The 19,756-nt window shown below is 38.5% G+C and overlaps 1 protein-coding gene across 4 annotated transcripts in view; it reads right to left on the bottom strand.

Annotated features, from left to right (window-relative positions):
- The window catches only part of igdcc4 (immunoglobulin superfamily, DCC subclass, member 4), a 58,482-nt gene that overhangs the window by 29,863 nt on the left and 8,863 nt on the right, over window positions 1-19,756 (bottom strand). For all 4 annotated transcript variants that reach the window (XM_017304131.1, XM_008404757.2, XM_017304132.1 and 1 more), the window contains exon 2: window positions 3,475-3,789. In XM_017304131.1, the coding sequence (XP_017159620.1) occupies window positions 3,475-3,789 (315 nt within the window). The remainder of the gene's footprint in view (window positions 1-3,474; window positions 3,790-19,756) is intronic.

The following is a 19,756-nucleotide window of genomic DNA, read 5'->3' on the forward strand; positions in this document are numbered from 1 at the left end:
GTGACCTCTTTGCTACCCGGCTCTAGGGCTGAGATTGTGAAAGCTCATCAAGCATACCTCCAGCCTGGACTGGCTATTTGTAAAAACTACCATGGAGCATGTGCAGCTCGGTCAGTTCGGACACGCGAGAAGGAAAGCCCTACAATGCTGCCAAAATGAAGATTTTTTAAAAAATGTCTCCTTTGCAGTACCACGCAGGTGTAAGTTTTGGGAAAAAGATTTAAACTTTTTTTTTAAAAGGCCATATTGGTTTGTAGAAGGACATCATTAAATACATTGGGATTTTACAAAACTGTCTCATAATTACTGTAGGAAACTTAATTACTTCATGTTCAACAAACACCCTGTGCCTGACCTCGTTTGTGTTTATTTCCCTTCTGCAAATAGACTGTCTGCTGTCTTTGTCTACACACTGAAGGAGAAAAGAAAAAAATCCATCGCTTTCAGAAACTGTATTTAAAAAAAAAAAAAAAGGAGAGAAAGTCCTTGTCCGTCTCTATGCTTTTCAGGGACAAGCACATGATTCATACTTACACGGCGACTGCGAAACCAGAGCAGGTGGCTCTCCTAATGTGTTTTCACAGATGTGATCTCTGCTACATTCTCTCATCACTCTCATTCCTGCGAGCGAAGACACCGGGGGGGGGAACGAGGAGATCTGCTCGAGATCTGATGACCAGGCAGACCGGCTTCGGCCTGCCTCACATCCGACGCCTCGTTTCGCACTTCTGGTTCGATTTAAAAAGTTCTTGCAGAGAAAACCCTTCACGCGCAGACTGAAAGATGCACTGACGTTGTGTACACTCCTGAAATTACGCATGTTGTTACAGTAACATGCGTAATTTATTGTACTGTGGTTTTATACGATATGCACTACCAAACATTTTGTGTGTATTTGCGAAGGGAAAATAAAATGTGATGCTTTTATTTATTTAGAGGAAAATGTGATATTATTTCATATGAATTTGTATTTTGTCCCTTTAAACCTGATGCCCCTACAAACAAATCCACTTGAACTAGTCGCCACACATCATTAGTAAATAGTATTGGAGTGTAAAAAACTTGAAATTTGGGTGAAAATTCATCTTCTAGTAGGATTATCCTAAACATACAGTCAGGAAGTTACAATGGACTATTTCAGATCTGAGCAATTTCACAAGTTACACTGGACCAGTCAAAGTCTACACCTAAATACAATTGAGAATCTTTGGCAAAACTTGAAAATTATTCTTTACACACACTCTTCATCCCCCACCCAACTAAGCAGAAGCTGTTTGCAGTAAAAGAAGATTCTACAAAAATAGTACCCCAAACAGGATGAGTACATGTGAATGCCGCACACTATTCAGTTTTTTTGCAGTAATATTTCTTGAACATATAAATCTCTGCTGCCTTTTTGGGGGGTAGAGAGGTTAAGCATAAATAATTGTAATAAAATACATTGAAGATTGAAACTGTAGTGTAACTACAAGGGGGTGTGGATCCTATTGCAAAGCCCTTTCATTATGTTAAAGGCTATAACCCTCCAAATTCTCCTCTGCTTTTTTTCCACTCTCCGTAGCATTTAATCTAGCATCTCCCCCGGCCCCTCCCTATTAGTACTTTAGTCCTTATTGTTCCCCAAAGAAAAGAGCCTCATAAATAAGCATGCAGCAGCTGACAAAAGACAGGAGATCCACAGTGGATGGTGTCTCGTCTTACACAAAGCTAATGACCGAATAAAGAGCAGAACTTGGGAGTTTGAGGGAAAGACGGTCCTTCAGTCAGACAAAAACTCCAATCTATCCCCTGCTGCTTCATATCACGATCTTCCAGCTAATTGAAAAATGGCACGACTTTGTGCGAACCTGTGGGGTCGAGAAACACGGTCGTCATTCAAAGAGCAGAAGAAGAAAGCCCAACGAAAACGACTTTCTCCACACGCTAAGGGAGAGCAAGTGTCCGGCTGCAGAGGACAAGTTATTATTGATGCACAGATGAAAAGGCCGGTCATCAAGCGGCCAGAATGCTTTCAAAAGGCCAGGCGACAAGCAGATCAAATACCTAAATGTCTGATTTAAAAAAAAAAACAAAAGCTGAAACACTGAATCAAAAACTTTACCACTGAGCAAGACTGACATAAACTAAGTTGCATAGAGGAGGCGCACCATGTCTAGCTGCTAATGAATATGCTCTACTTGTGCCACATAAACCTTTACAAAATGACTGGTAAAGCTGAAACCAAAAGTTGTGTGGATTTTCCACTTAAACGTACGGGATTCTCCCACTTTGTTTCCTACAAGTTGACAGTAACAAAATTGTTTCCAATCTGACTCATTGTGGGCAAGAACTTCCATAATGCCCTCCTCTAAACAGCTGCAATGCAACTGTTAATCATACCAAAATGCCAGATGCTTGTACTTCTAACTTACAGTCTAAGATCACAATTAGAACTGCCTAATGACATACTACATGTAATGTGCCAGATCTGAGGCTCACATAACACTAAAAATCCTCGTTTAGTCACCGCTGCAAACAAACACGATGAACCTGTTGTCAAAATCTGTCAAGCAAGTTTTGTTGCATTTAGTTTCTTTATTTCATTCTTTCCTGAAAATGACTCTCAAATTGAACAGCTTCTCTCAACCTCAGCTTTTACTGATGAGGAGCGTGTGAAGAATTAATTGCGACCAACGCATCAACATGTGACAGGAGGAAACTGAAGTAGAACCTACAACCTTCCGATCACAAGATGACTGCTCTACCCACAGAGCCAGTCACCCCCATGGTGGGATTTATTGGATTAAGAAGTTAGAAGTCAAAATGCGTTAACATGAATTTTGGTATATTGTTGGCATCCATTGACTTTGACTCCTAATAAGGTTCTGGTTTCGACATAAAAGAATTTAAAAAAAAGGCATTCATATAAAGTTTGGGTTTAGATTTTGTAGAATAATTATCAGCATAAAAATCATTGTAAGTTGGGACTTTCAATGATTTGTGCCACTTTTCATTTTTCTTGGTGAAATGATACATAGTTTGGCATTTAAAAGGGACAAACCCACATTGAAACTGTTTACGAATGGAAATAGCGGCCTAAAATCTACCAAACATAACTCAGCATTTCTTGCACTAATTTTTAAGATAGAGTCAATTTTAGAAAACTGATCAATTTGAATGATCTCTGCTACTTCTTATCAGAAAAGGAGTCAAATATCCAGCTAGAAATCCATCAGAAGCTTGTTGTTAACTGGCTTCATCAAGGAAAACTTGCATGAGAGAAAATCCACAATAAACTCAAATGTGTGCATCCTGTTCCACCCAGATAAAACACAGCTGAAAATGATCACTGGAGTCTGAATAGAGCCAACAAACACATGCAGACAGACATCATGTAAGTCTCATCTGCAGACAGGACTGAGCCTCAGCCTTACATGAGCTCAATTACAATCTTCAAACAACAGCAGAGTGTTCGGTGAATTGTGCGACACCCACTTGCAAGCAGCACGTTGACAGTCCGGCTTGTCAGGGCTCCGATGGCGCTGGCACTCACGCAGCTGTAACTGCCCTCTACGTTCTGGGGAGGCTGGCTGTCTGCAGAGGTGGGCGACAACAAGAGGGATCCGTTGGTCAAATACCGCAGGCGATCTCCCAGCGCCTGCGGCAGGAGCTGGCCATCCTTGAACCAGGTGACATTGAAAGGAGTGTCACTGGACCCCAGGTTGCAGTCCAGCAAAAGTGGCAAACCTAACTCCAGAACCACATGGCTGGGCCCAGCACCACAGCTCAGTTCCACTGAAACAGGCTTTTCTGTGTAGGAAGAGAGGAAAAAACAGATCAGTTAACTAGGATGTACAATGACAGGTCTGGGACAGTTTATCTTTACTCCATACAACAGTTTTACGACTTTCTACAAGGAACTCTCAGAATATATGAAAAACAAAGCATTTTTCCTCACTTGTCTAACTTCTTTTACTATGTGATAAATTTGGGCAAAACATCATACTCGCTACTTTGAAACATTTTACTCGTCTCTGCAAAGTTGGCAGCACGGATGGATTTAACAGAACATTTATAAAACGGGCCGTTCTGAAATAGAGCGGAGAGCGTTTCTTGGAGGAGGATCTTTAAAAATGAGATTGGCACAGCAAGAGTTTATTGGCACCGCTGGTAAAGATCTGTAAAAAAAAAAAAGTGTATAAATCAGTCTTTCACTGCAGTGGGATAAAATGAAAGACCAATTTTTAAAATGGGTATATTACTCAGAAGGGTGGGGGAAAAAAATCACATATTAAGAAATAATTATTTCTGACAAAATCAGAGCTTCCACAAATTACATACTTTTTCTACAACAATCATTTTTCCTGTATGACAATAATTTGTCATGATTTAGCAAATATAGAACAGGGATTTATGAACCTGTTCTATGTCTCTCTCTAGTTGTTTTTTTCTCCATTTCACCATACAGATTTCCTATTTTTTAGTCCTGGATACATGATACAAGGCTGTTGTTTAATGTTTTGATTTGGCCATATGTGTAGAATCATAAAAGATCCACTTACATATTGCTACACTCTCCTATAAGGTTCTCACGGTCTTTTGAAGAGGAATGGGTTCACTGCATCAGCATCACAAACCCTCATGAACACCTAACTTTGCTTTTCTACATATTTGTTCTTCGTTTCCAGTAACTCAGCCTGAAAACTTCAATCTGTTCCCTCTGACCAAAGTTTAAAGCTCCGGTGGAGTTAGGCAAACTCCAAATGTTTACGCTTCAGATGGGGAGACAGAAACAACTTCTTCTTGGCATGCTTCTTAGGCAGCTGGCTGGCATGTAAACAGTGGCTAATGGTTGTTATGGAGACTTGGTGACCTCAAGACACCTCTCGCTTTGCAGCGGTTCCCCACACAGAACGCTTTGGAAATTGATTTAAACTCCCGAATCGTCCCGATCAGCAGAGAGAGTGTGCTACAAATGATGTGACTGGGTCTCCTTCCAAATATCCTCAATTTAAATGTTGCTTTTTGATTATTTAAAGAATAAATAAGTTAAAACACTTTCATCTTCCCATCAGTTTTGACCAAGTTCCAACAAAACACTGATGTAAAAACATCGGTGTTTTACAGATTTGTACCTTTTAATCCCCAGTGAGTCCTCCACAAAAGCGTCAGTGGTTGTGGCCATCAAGTTACATTTTGGTCACTTCATGTTTTAAGGCAGGCTATAGTCTGGACAGTAACAACAATCTTCTGGTGACTTTCAAGTCTTTCTTTATTGCGTATCTTGAATCTACCACAGTATTTTTCTTTCTAGAGTTCAATATGCGTTAGCTGGAGCTATTTGGCTGCTTTTCTTTGAATCAGAAACAATTGGCTGGATTACTTTTTTGGTATAGTTGGCATTGGCTTGGTTTCAACGTAATCCCAAATTTTCCACTTCTCAAGTAGAGCGTAAACACAGCCTATACGGTCATTTCCAAATCCCTGGAAATCTCTGTATCGTTTTCCATTTCTATCAAGTTCAAGAATCTTTGTCTGCAGATCATTTGATAATTAGTTTACTCTCTTCAGAAAGGGCAGAAAAGTGAAAGCACATCCCATTATGTGATAATATAGTACATTAAAATGCTAATCATCTCAATACAGCCAGCATAAATTGTTGTCAAATGCTGATTGATGTTTAGTGTTTGCTGCTGCATTGCTTATGTATTTTTAGCAACTTTACTGCATGGCTTTCAATAGACTTATCACTGTTCTGAGGACAATTGATAACTTGAAAGTCAGCATCCTTTGCCATGCATTATGTATAACATGCACTTTATAATATGCATGAGACCAGAGGACGTAGTTCTCATATTAACCAAACAGTAAAGTGAACAAAGTATGTTTATCATTTCTTATTAAAGAATACAGCAAAAAAAAGGAAAAAAAGATAAAAATCTTGAAAAATGTGTGCAGGCTTTTTGTGAAGTTGACCTTATGGTGATTTGTATAAATCAGATAAACTGAATACAACAAGACGTATCCCGTACGTTTAATCTCAGGAGTCTTTTCCCCTTGACTCTGTAGTGCAAAAAGGAAAGTTCAGCTTTTCTCAAAGAGCTCTTCTAACGCAAAACCACAAATTTTCCTCAGTCCTCAATTTTTTTACGATCATTGGAAGGTCATTGTTTCTCTTTCACTGCTTTTTTCCGTCACAACCAAGGCTTTTTTTCCCCCTAATACATTTTAATTTAAATGTTTTACTTTCCCTTTACACTGACATTCATTAGCGTTATACAGTGACTTGCCTCGCTTTGCTCTGAAATCACTTTTAACATCCTGCCCTCAACTGCTTGACAAAAAGAAATATTATTTTGTGAAGCAGCAAGATTCCCTGACGAATCTTACGGATTTTTTTTTAAGTGTGTGGAGTAGTCTGATGGTCAGTAGCCATTACTGCTGAAGACATTTATTGCATCAATAAAAGCTCTGGGTTGTCAACACTCATTCCCTCCTAAGAGAAGGCTAGCAGAAATCTGCACCTGAGATCGGAAGGATACAACAAAGCAAGTGCTCAAGCCTTGGCAAATTAGAACAAGAATCTTGTTGCATAATTTTTCCAGGAAAAACATAATGCTGCTTTATTACAGCTCATCTTTGTTTCTAATTTGGCAGTCACACTGTGCAACCACTCAAGCTCAGGACTAGAGATTTCTGTCACAATTAAAGATTTTGAAGAATGAAAGATTGCTTGACCGCTTTTGCCTTTCTTAATCAGAAAATCCTCCTGAAGAATGTTCCTTCTATCACTTACAATTCCATGTTTTATGAAACAACTTGTTTGGATGCACCTTAGCATTGTAACAGGAGTTGAAGTGAAGGTATTATTCTTCCAAGGACACAAGCCAATTGTGCACAAAAATCTAAAACTGTTGCTCTGGTGTGTTTGGAACAACTGGCAGGCTCACCAACATAACCCCACATAAGCACACAAATGCCCAAATAAACAACATAAAGTTCACAACTGTAGACTATTAATGTCTGCCATATCTTTTTGTTATGAACGTTTTGGTTTGAATTGTTTTACACCGCTGAAGTAAGTTAAAACAGACGGCTAATGTATAGCTGGCTGTACGGTACCACCAGTCCAAGAAAACAGTTTTATTTTCAACAAGCTCACAATGATATGACATCTTTCTACAACAGGTGAGGGAGGATCAGGTTTTGCTTTTGTCAAATATTTATTGCTTAAGCCTCCCATCTTGCCGTACTTGCACACCTACTAAAAACTGCATGTTACTCAGATTTAAATGTTTGTAAATTATGTGGTATAACAAGTCTTGTTACGTCTGTGAAGCATGTAGATCAGTTTTATGCTCTCTCATTCTGAATAGTGCATTTATATTTTGAATAGTGGTGTGGAATTTGTTGCATTTTTTAGTTTGAGAATGCAATCATGCTGTTTCTCATGCAGTCATACTCTTAATTTATTTCTATATTTACAGATCAATTGATACATTGGGAATGAAACTTTAAACCCCTATGAGATCGCCACAGAATTTTTTTTACTGAACTATTTACCAAGTAGGCCAAGTCATCCATTTCACTTTCAGTTTCAAGCCCTCTTCATCCCGAGTGAACCCTCATTAGTTCAGACTTAGCGTCCAGACAGCATATCGTGCAGTGTTGTGGCTCTTGTGTTACATAAATTGCATCTGGTAGCTTCTCCAATAATGTTTCCAAATAATTATTGGACCATCTGGCTTATCTGGTGATCGAATTGCGTATTCTAAAATTATACTAAAGTCTAATCTACCTATTCTACTGTCTTTTTGTATGGAAATGAAAGGCAGATATGCAACAGCATGACAGCGGTATGTGTTCAGGAAAGCGTCGTCGACGTTAACCATTGCGTTTTGTTAATCAACGTGGAGAATTCTGCGTTACATAACGTCACATCTTTGTTCCGACAACAATCTAATTTGAAAATCACTTTTATAGTTCATCTTTAAATTGGTCGACTTTCACATATATACAGAGCCGGTTACTTCCAGCTTCCCCATCTCTGCCGTCAGACTAATTAAGTTAATGGGAAATGGAATTCTTCCCCTGATTAAATGAGGCCTGACTCCCCACCATCACCTCCTGATGAAGAGGTTATGCTGAGTGAGGCAGCTGACACATCCACACATATCTACACTGAAGAAGAAGACGAAAAAAAGCCACTGTACAGATGTATCGACACACTCATGGAGCAAATGTAAAAATCCGTCAAACTAAAGACTTGCGCATGAGAAGCATATTAAAGCTTCTATGATGCTGGTAATGTGTTTCAACACTGACATATCACCCCTAACGGCTCCTTGTATCCTCTCTCCCATTTCTAGTAATTAGGGCTCATTAAGTCATTAAAATGCTAACAGCGATTTCCCAGCTTACATCAAGTATGTTAAAAATAATTAATAATCAAATGAAAAGTGAGTATGATTCTGTATCAGCCCTCAAAGAGGAAATAAAGGTGTGATTAAACAAGAGGGGGACATTACACAACTCTTTTCATTAATAAAACTTGCCACTTTTCATGTTATACTCGTTAAATTCCAGAATAAATCAAACAGTAGGGAAAAAAGCTCTGAATATTTCCTGAAAAGAGGTTCAACACAATCTCCTGTGTTGCTGCAGAGGTCTTTTAAATCCTCTGCAGCAGGATTTAAAAGACCAGACGTGTAAATCTGACTCCATATTCACATGAGTCTGGTCCAGGAGTATTTGCTGATTTGAAGCCAAAGGTGTTCACATTCACGGTGCAGAGTCGCATGCGCCAACGCGGACTGATGCTGACAGATGTTGTAATGCTGACGCAACAACAGCAAGCGTGACATGAGGTAATAGTGCAGTAAAAGGAAGAGAGGATGTGAGACGTGGTCATTCTGCCAGTTTTCTTCACAAATTGTGTCTGCTGGGAAAACTGAGCTGTTGCAACAAACGGCAGAAGAGGACAACAACAACAACAACAAAAAACACAGGTGATCCAAAACAGATCAGGATTGAGCAACAAACAAGTACTGAAGCATGAGAAGACAGAAATACAAAAGCAACAGAAGAAAAAATGGGCAAAAAAATTTATTTTATTGTTTATTTAACTACTGCTTTTCTCAGTGCAACCAACTGCCCCCGTGAAGTCAACTAATTAGAAAGCAGAGTCGTGTGTGTAATTTAAAATTCAGCCTCAATAAAGCTGTTCTGTGAACGCCTGAGAGGTTTGTTCAGTTCAGGGATAAACATCAGAGAGGGCTTCGGTGCTCAGTATCCTGAGCCGCCAACATCCCATGGAGGACTGCTTAATCCGTCATCCGAAAACGAAGAGTGTGGCACAGGCGCCGCAAACCTGCCAAGACAAGGCCGTGCGCCTAAACCAAAAGGGCCAGTGAGGGGCGCATCAGCTAAGAGGCTCACAGTAAGTATTGATGAGCTGCAGAGATTTACAGCCCAGTTGGAAGAATATCTTCAGCTGCTCCAGAGTCGGGTAATGCTAATCGGTAGGGCAGATAGGTAAGAGGAAATCCACCAGCAAAAAAAACCTACAAGATGTCTCGTTTTTACTTTCCCATAAATGACATACTGGCATAAAACCGGGTGGAATACACCTGAATATTTTTATCTGGATTCAAATTGCAGTTCTGGTCACGCTAGCAAGAAATAGAGAAAAGCCATGGAATCTTTTCCCTTATTTAATAATTTACATCTTCCAAGCTTTACGGATCACGCAAGTCCAATACTCCTTGCCTTGTAACTTTTGTAGAACGTATTTGACATTGGTGCCATGCTTTCAGGTTTGTCTGTCTGTAAACTCACATAGACATAGAGAATTTTTAAGAGCCACTGTTGTTGTAGATCGTGCCAAACTACACCGACTTCCATCCGTTAAAATCAGCCCAATGCAGAGGCCAGATTGCTACTCATACAAAAAAAAAAAAAAAAACTTCACCCATAAACCGTCATTAAACCTTTAGGTACACCTTACACTGACTGCTGCCCTAAGCAGGGTGATGTTTGACACCTTAAGAATTGGCTTTGGTCCAATTCTGGACTGCTGTTCCCAAAATAGACTGTGCTAAAATAAGGAAGGGTCTCCCGTACAAACCCACAGGTTAAATTGAGGCGCGTATGGCGGCTTTGTAATCAATATCTGAAGACATGGGCAACATGATCTGCAGCTAAAATTGCCTGTGAGTTCCCCAAATGTTTTGACCATTCACAAAACTTCAGCGGTGAATCCTTGTCAAAATAGTTGCAACAAATCTTGTTTGTTGCAACTGACTAGATTTATCTGTAACATTTGAAATCCATCAGCCTCAAACATTCCTCTCTCTCCATCACAAAAAAAACCCTTAAAACAAAAAGCTACACTTCCTGTAGAAAGGAGTTCCTGGCTTGGAGAGATATGCACAGTTTGCATAAAGAAAAAAAAAAATTGCCAAGCACTGCTGGGCAAAAATCAGTCCGACAGACTTTTTTAAATTTTACACCACGTTTCTCTACAAATGTTAAACCTCTCACATCATACAGACATCAGTTTACATCAGTTCAGCTCCTATTGTACTGCTTACTAAAGTTAAGAGAAATTAAGTTTGTTTACTTCTTAAAGTATGCGTGTCACATTCAATGTGCTCCTGTTCCGAATGCTGCATGCATACTGGAATCAAGAGTGTGGAAAGCATACGGTTCGGCCACGTTCACATTGCATTACTTTTCACTGTGAAAATACAACCTTATTTTATTTACTTCACATTCAATGATCAAGTGACCATCTGAGGATGAAAAACCATACACCCTGCTCCAAAAGGGCTTGACTTTTTCTAATTTCTTGAGATCCGGTAACATCTTGGTCACCTCGATAATGGGCAGCGTTAATCTGGTGTAAAATTAAAGTAAATGAAAGATTTCCTACCCTAGTAGATATTTATTTCAAAAATAATGTGTACAGTCATATGAAAAGGTTTGGGCACTGCTATTAATCTTAATCATTTTTATTTTCTAGATATTTGGGTGTTTGCAACAGCTATTTCAGTTTGATATATCTAATAACTGATGGACACAGTAATATTTCAGTATTGAAATTAGGTTTATTGTACTAACAGAAAATATGCAATATGCATCAAAACAAAATTTGACAGGTGCAAAAATGTGGGTACCCTTATCATTTTATTGATTTGAATACTCCTACTTTTCACTGACTTACTGAAGCACACAATTGATTTGGTAATCTCATTAAGCTTTGAACTTCATAGCCAGGTGTAGCCAATCATGAGAAAAAGTATTCAATGTGGCCAAATCCAAGTCCTATTTGAATCTCCTCTGAATAGTGGCATCATGGGCACCTGAAAGCAGCTCTCAGATGATCTGAAAACAAAGATTGTTCAACATAGTTGTTTAGGGGAAAGATACAAAAAGTTGTCTCAGAGATTTAACCTGTCAGTTTCATCTGTGAGGAACATAGTAAGGAAGTGGAAGACCACTGGGACAGTTCTTGTTAAGCCCAGAAGTGGCAGGCCAAGAAAAATATCAGAGAGGCAGAGAAGAAGAATGGTGAGAACAGTCAAGGACAACCCATAGACCACCTCCAAAGACCTGCAGCATCATCTTGCTGCAGATGGTGTCACTGTGCATCTTTCAACAAGCTGTATGGGAGAGTGATGCGAAAGAAGCCGTTTCTGCAAGCACGCCACAAACAGAGCCGTTTTGAGATATGCAAAAACACATTTGGACGAGCCAGTTTCATTTTGGAATAAGGTCCTGTGGACTGATGAAACAAAGATTGAGTTGTTTGGTCATAAAAAAGCCATTATGCATGGCGGCAAAGAAAAACACTTGCTACCCACTGTAAAATTTGGTGGAGGTTCCATCATGCTTTGGGGCTGTGTGGCCAGTGCCGGCACTGGGAATCTTGTTAAAGTTGAAGGTCGCATGGATTCCACTCAATATCAACAGATTCTTGACAATAATGTTCAAGAATCAGTTACAAAGTTGAAGTTACACCGGGGATGGATATTTCAGCAAGACAATGATCCAAAACACCGCTCCAAATCTACTCAGGCATTCATGAGGAGGAGCAATTACAATGTTCTGGAATGGCCATCCCGGTCCCCAAACCTGAATATCACTGAACATCTGTGGGATGATTTGAAGCGGGCTGTCCATGCTCGGCGACCATCAAACTTAACTGAACTGGAATTGTTTTGTAAAGAGGAATGGTCAAAAATACCTTCATCCAGGATCCAGGAACTCATTAAAAGCTATAGGAAGCGACTAGAGGCTGTTATTTTTGGAAAAGGAGGATCTACCAAATATTAATGTTCCTTTTCTGTTGAGGTGCCCATACTTTTGCACCTGTTAAATTTTGTGTTAATGCGTACTGCACTTTTTTTTTTGTCCAATAAACCTAATTTCAATACTGAAATATTACTGTGTCCATAAGTTATAATGGACACAGTAATAATTTATGGATTAAGTTATCCATAACTTATTATGGATAACTTAATCCATAATAATTTATGGATTAAGTTATGGACAAACACTGAAACACTATTTCAGTGTTTGCAACTGAAATAGCTGTTGCAAACACCCAAATATTTAGAAATAAAAATGATTAAAATTAATAGGGGTGCCCAAACTTTTTCATATGACTGTATAATGATTGTCATTTAATGGCTGCCACACTTACCATTGTCTTTGCTATAAAAATATGCTGACGTCTCCTATTCTCTCGGAAACATTCTGTTTGGTATAATGGTGACTATCAAAGCATTGTCGTCTTCAAAGTGTTTCAATTAAAACCTTAAATTATTCATCTGAGCTATGAACACAATACTCAAGACTATGAAAAGAAGATATACTGGTCATTCCAGACTTACAAATTGGATGAAAGATTGTGCAAAGTCTTTTGAAAAACCAATTACGTACTGTACATATTTCAAACTTGAACAAAGGCGGTGTTGAAATGTTGGTGTCATAACAGAGAACTGTTGAAGTCATGAAGTATTCATAGCTCAGTGTTGCAGAAAAGTTATCTCACATATTTTAAAAAACAGAGTGTTTGGTAAAAAAATAAAACAAAATGACAAAAAAAGAAATTAAACAGTATACAATATAATAGGTAATTTCTGATTCGAATAAAAGTGCACAATGAAACTAAATTATAAACACAGTACCATCTGTACCATTGTCCTGTAAATATGCTAAATTGATCCATCAACAACAACTATTACCACATATTTGCACTTCCATATTTTTAAAATTGCATGCATGATAACTCTTCTCTTGGAAAAAAAAACTAGATTGTCTCAAATAAAGAGCAAATTAGTGTTTTGTCTCAAAGGTGCTTCTTTTTCTCACTTTCTAGATCACTAGTGAAATTTAAGAATTAAATAACCGACCACTTTTAAATGCTTGCAGTCAGAAATCAAATCTCAGCGCCCACCATGTGAATGAATCGATACCTTCAAGCCGCAGTTTTGATAACTAAAGCAAGCAAGGCTGTGATAAATGCTGCAGGGAGACGGAGACTCTTTGGTTTCAACGTGAAAGTGGAAATGCCTGTGCAATAACAGAATATCAGTAACAGTTTTAATCTAATATTGTCTAAATGTTTAGCTGTTCACAGAAAACAAATATTGATTAGTTTATCGGATCTAGCTGTGGGCCAGACTTTCGTTTTTCTTTTTTTTTTCTTCGCATTACACCACTGCTGGGATTTAAACTTGTGTGGATGAGTTTTCAGAGACAGTAGCTCTGACAGTAGCTCACATTTCGTTTCGCCCTTCAGTCGGTTTGTCAGTCAGCTGCGTGTGATGGTTGAAGAAAACTTATGCCCCCTGATCATAAAAGGAAAATCAGAAGTTCGGGAATTATTCCAGGCACAGAAAACAACTTAGCGATGACTTGGAAACCACTGGAGGTGGTACGATTTCAAATCTCCAAGGCACACCTTGGAGATTTTGCAATCTGTGGAATAAGACTGAGTCAGCCAGTTATTAGATGGCTTATTAGGTCAATAAAAAAAAACGATCCATTATATGATTGGCTAACTCACTAATATCAGCTCGTCAAGCTTCCAGTTTCAGTTAATTTTTGATTACCATTTACAGATGAAGCTGTAGAATTTTGTTTAGAACACTAGTTATAAACAAGGATTACAAGGATTTTGTAATTCTAAAATCCTTGTGAAATATGTAGCATTTTGAAGATAAAATTCCTAATTAATTGTATTAAAATACATTATTTTGTTTAAGCCTTAAGGATTTTCAAGATATTTTCTAGATACTGATTTTAGTTCAGTCACTGGAACTTCATCCGAGGGAGTTATTTTATGTTTGGTTTTTTTGGGGGGTTTTTACACCATTTTACACTGTACATCAATCAAGTATAAATGCTCGGCAAAAAAAATACACATATAAAAATCCCACTCAATTAGCTGAATCTAAAAAAAAAAGTGACAATAATCAAAACATAATAACATGCAGCACTGTGATTCAAGCTGAAACTATTAACCAATAACTTTCCGTGTCCTGTGGAGAGGAGCCGCAGTGAAGCTGTTAGTCAATCAGCCATGTAACAGCTGCTGCGTCGAGCGTGAGCCGTTCCAGCTGCATTTCCTCTCCCACAGATACACCAATGTTTTTCTCACACCCACTTAATGGTCAGAAACAGAATTGCAGTCCTAAAAAGCCCACAATAATTCAAAGATTTTGGTAAAGGTGAAATCTACAGCCGCATAGTTTTCACGGCAGATCTTTAATCGGAGCTGAACTGAAATGTAAGGAATGTTTTTATTACCTCTACAACTAAAATGACACGATTCAAGGTAAATTTAATTTTGTGTTAATCATAAGGCTGCATAGAAGCAAATGGCTGAAGCAACAATGTTTATAGAGTTAGGCCACATATCTCTCATAAAACAGTACACATTGTAAAAAAAGTAAACATTTTATCAGGAAAGTCATGTTTTGCAATGCAGTGACACCTAAAAGTGAGTTTTTGCTACCAATTGACTAATCAGAGTTTGTCAATCAGATATACGCAATTTAAATGCATGTTATTATTGTCTTGTTTATACACCGAATTTTGATTGTGCGGATGTTTTTGTTTCTCGCAGTTGATCAATAAATATTTATTGACATAGAAGTATTGCCTCGTATACAAGTTAGAAAAAATCTAATTTATTTGGGTAATTAAATAAATCAGTGAGTATAATGATTTCAGAAAATCTTTCAAATATAATTGATTTTATTGACTTTTAAAATGACTTAAAACTAAGTTCAATTAAGACAATTTATACTCAGAAACACTGAACAGAGCGCCCCTAAATTAAACGTCTCACACCAACTGCATTGGTTAAATTGGAATAGTTTGTTGTGCTGATGTGGGGCGATGGGGCAAAGCGGAGCTAGAGAATGAGAGGGGGCGTTCCTCTGGAGTCTCTCCTGCCTGCTGCTCTGTGTACAGTGCTCATTCATACCAGCCAAGCTTCCTCCAATCACAGAGCTCCTCTCCTGCATGTACTGCCCCCCCAGCTGCATGGGGCCTCCAAATGACCATGTCAAGGGCCAGATGCACTTACAAGAGTCAACAAGGCTTGCAACAAAGCTAACATGGGAGTAACACAGCAGGTTCCGGATATAAACATCCAAATTCACAGCACGGTTATCCTATGGTAAGGAACCGGCAACACCAGTTTTTGAGGTCGAAGCTGTTGTTAGACCAACTGGCGTGAAAATGGACGACGACGATGTGAATTTAAAGAAAAAGCAACATGTGCGCTGGACACTTGCAACAACTCGTTTTAATCTCATTGCTCCTTTCTGAAAGATGAAGCTGAAGCATATCAATATAACACTTCAAGGTCATAGATTTCACTCAAGATCAGGACGAGGCATAACACTGCATAAGTCATTTGACATCATGGACTGTAGTGAGGCTCTGACCAAGCTTAACATCTGCTCACAGCATGATTCTCGCAAGATATTTCCTGTCAGAGGGCTGTAGTATGGTCTTTGAATAGTATGCTGCATGTCAATGAGGACCATTTGCATACTCATTACGAATGCACAAATATTTGTTAAGGAGATCCATAAAACTTGCTTTTTTTTAGTTCTGTTGAGGAGGAAAATATTAGCGGGCTACAAGTGAAAGAACAGGAAGTGTCAGAGAGCTGCCTCTTCATACAGAATACACATCAGTAAAACCTCGACAAATAACCCACTTCTGCCCCTCCTGCATGGCCTCCTACAGAGCAACTCTGCTCTCAAGAGGCTGAGCAAACAGCAAGGAGAAACTGAGAGCCGGTGACCTGCGGTTCGATTAGCAAGTGAATATTGCCAGGGCTGCTAACGCTTTCATAAGAACACACTGCACCCTGCCTTTCAGACACCCGACTGCTCGGATGGACTCGAACTGGATTAAACACCAGCAGAAAACGGACAGACGGATGGACACAAAGGAGGGGAGCTTACCGATGTGACACAGCGAACCTGTGTACTGAAGCCAGAGGAATTTCTGTACAGCCTTTAACCTAAAGTACTGCTCAGTAAATGCTTGACTCAGAACATGTCAGAAAGCTGAGAACCTGACGTAATGAAGTAAGATGGTGCTGTAAATCAATCAAGTGTCTCAACAATATATTCTCTGTTCACTGGCGTTAAAGTACAACAAAGTCAAAGCAGCAGCAGCAAAATTCAATCAGGTTTCATCTCTTCAGGACAATGAGATGAATCAAAAACATTTGTATGAGAGAAATCTTAACATTTCTGTACTTTTACAAACGGATGAAGAGTCTTTCTGGTAACTGAAGAAAAAAAAAAAAGATTAGACATCAAAGTTCGGCACTGTCATCCGTAGCACTTTGTATTGGTTAGTTTCTTGGTTTCCCTCTTAGCTGAAAACTTCTCTAAACATCCAACCAGTCCTGACTGAATAGTCACCCTCCCAGTTTCAGTTATTTGCCAGATCCACCTGTTGAATTTCTGCTATCATGTCCCGAGTCCTATGTAGGATACAATTCCCATTTTATTTTCCTTGTGTTTGCGTTTATTTCAATAAGTTAATGATTGTTTATAACCCTGGCTACTTCGGTCCTCCACAACCGTAATGTGACACATTGCATGGCATGTTACATAGTGCAAGTTTCAACTCCCACCACATTGAACAATGAGAGACACAAACCTGCCACAAAATGATGTTAGAAAAGTCTGACAGAGATATTATTATAACAAAATGATGGTTATTAATCTACTATTCAACTTTAAAATGATAATAGTTTTACGCTTAACTTGATCTTGTACAAGAACAGTTTATTGTCAACTTTAAACATAGTTCACTTAAAACTTCAGCAGTTGCTATAAATTATGCTCCTATTTTTTTCCTAAAGACTCTGCCTTGGTGCTTATTGTGTTGACATAAAATCAGACATTTACATATTTTTACTCTCGTTTTTGGGGAGATAAAATTGTGTTAACACCAATTGGGGTTACCAGTGGGGTCCTAATGGACATGTTACGAGCAAAAACTACGTCCAGACATTGGTCAATAGGTCTAAGGTAGTGAAGGAGAAGACAAGAGGAAAACATTGGGATACTCTGCTACATCTATCTCTAGAATCCACTGACCCCAAATTAGTGTAACCCCCGTTTGGCTAAACTAACTTCAGTGAGACGCTTCTTGAAGCCATCTACCACTCTCTGAAATCGCTCTGAAGAAAATTGTCACACTCCTTACGTTCAACTGTGTGATTTTTTTAGAAGTCAGTGCTAGTTGCAGCTTGAAGTCTTTTTTTCAGGGTGAGTTTGTTACGATGGACAGACTGGGTGGTTTTTAGTAGTCTTCTGTACCGCTGTCGACAGTGAAATGAGTGATTAATTTCAAATGCTTTTTTAAGGGGTTAAAAAAAATGTGATCCCCTGAATGAAAAAAGGTCACTAGAGGGGTCTCTAGGGATGGATTGGTGCAGCCCTGCTTTTTAATGATATTTTACTGATGCACACCTTTTGTGCTACAGCTGTGTGTGATATTAGGCATTTTAAGTGGGTGAGGATGTTGTAATACCAAAAAAATAAAACATTTTAAGTTTTATTACATTTTACTGTAAAACAAAAAAATTGTTTTTCTCCAGATTGTATTGCTTATTTTTATGACTTGAATTTTCAGAATCCTTCGTATTGATATTAAATATCCATGACCAAAATACACGTGACCAGAACTCTCTGGTTTTTCTTATGAACTGATGGATGTTCACCATGAACACATCGATGCATTGTGATGTTTACAGAAATAAAACTGGCAAGCAGAGCCATATGCTCAGACATTTCAACAGCCACCGTCACCAACAACTAAATAAAAACATGCACCATCATACTGACTACTTAAAACTGCAATTGCTACAGCACAAGGTGCCTTTAAAAAAAAAATCAACATATTCATTCCACGAATATAACTTAACCCAGGGCATCTTTAAATAATATGCGTCCTAAATTAGTATCGGCTCTCTGGGGAATGGATCAAGATACAGTCACAAATCACAGCTAACACACTCAAGCTCCCAGACAAGCAAGGAGGAACACTGGGAACATTGCATTACCTAACCAAATGCATACACACGCACATGCACACACTCACACACACGTACACAAACAAACAGAAGCTTAATTTGCCATGTTCCATTAGCTGTTCTCTAAACAGCCTGTAAAAGTCTCAAGCATGGGTGTCAGAAATGTAAGAGGGATCAAAAGTTCTCAACAACACTATAGATACATGCATCGATCTTTAATTATTTTAATAGGATACAGCTGAAAGGAAAACAAAAATAAATAATCTTATTTGGTGAGGAGAAACAAATGTGAAAGGAGAATTTTTTTTTTTATGCTTACATTTTAAAATGCACCATTTTCGAGAGAATAACGTCTCCCTCCAGTAAGTGTTTGAATTTACACCAGAACTGCCATGAAAGTCCTTCCACAGGCATTTTGCATCTATTTACAATGACAATGTTTAGTACTTAAATCACTCAAGGGCTTACATCTGCATGTCAAGGTTTTTTCTTCAACAATTTTACAAATTGACAAGTGCAGAGTTTGAGAGAAAACAAAAATGAGAGCTTTTTGAGAGACAATGAAACAAATGAATCCCTTAGGTTTCGGAGGGTCACCCGAAGTTCTAAAACGTCTAACTAGTACTCCTATGTCAAGTACACAAACAGCTCAAACTAATCTTGAATATAGCTTCTCTGGAAAACAAATTTAACATATTTAGAGCAAAAGCTTTTCAGTTGATTTGAACAAAACTTATAAAACAAACTTTGAAGCTTCTTTAAAATCTTAAGTCCAAGGCCTGCTTCAGACTAATTCAACAATCTCCTATGGTCTCATGGATCTCTAATAACATTCAGTCAGTGCCGCATCGTGGCAAATATAGAGGACCTAATTCATGTGTTATGGAAAACATTAAGCTAACAAGGTTGCCAACTAGATGTTCCCTCGTCAGTATATCATAGTGCTTATGATTCTATTCTATTTGCAAAAGGACATTTTGTCACAATCCACAGTATTTCCTGAAATGACTGGGAGGCTTCAGCACCTCCACCATCTGTTTCAACCTTTCTATGGGGGAGCAAACACCAACCAGACTTTTAATATCTTCTCTTCATAAGGTAGCTCATCACTGACCACGACATATTTCACATTAATCTTGATCTAAAATATCACAGTGCAAGTAAAAGCATAATATATATATATATATATATATA

The sequence above is a fragment of the Poecilia reticulata genome, linkage group LG3 (genome assembly GCF_000633615.1).
Source record: "Poecilia reticulata strain Guanapo linkage group LG3, Guppy_female_1.0+MT, whole genome shotgun sequence".
In the NCBI taxonomy this organism is placed as follows: Eukaryota; Metazoa; Chordata; class Actinopteri; order Cyprinodontiformes; family Poeciliidae; genus Poecilia; species Poecilia reticulata.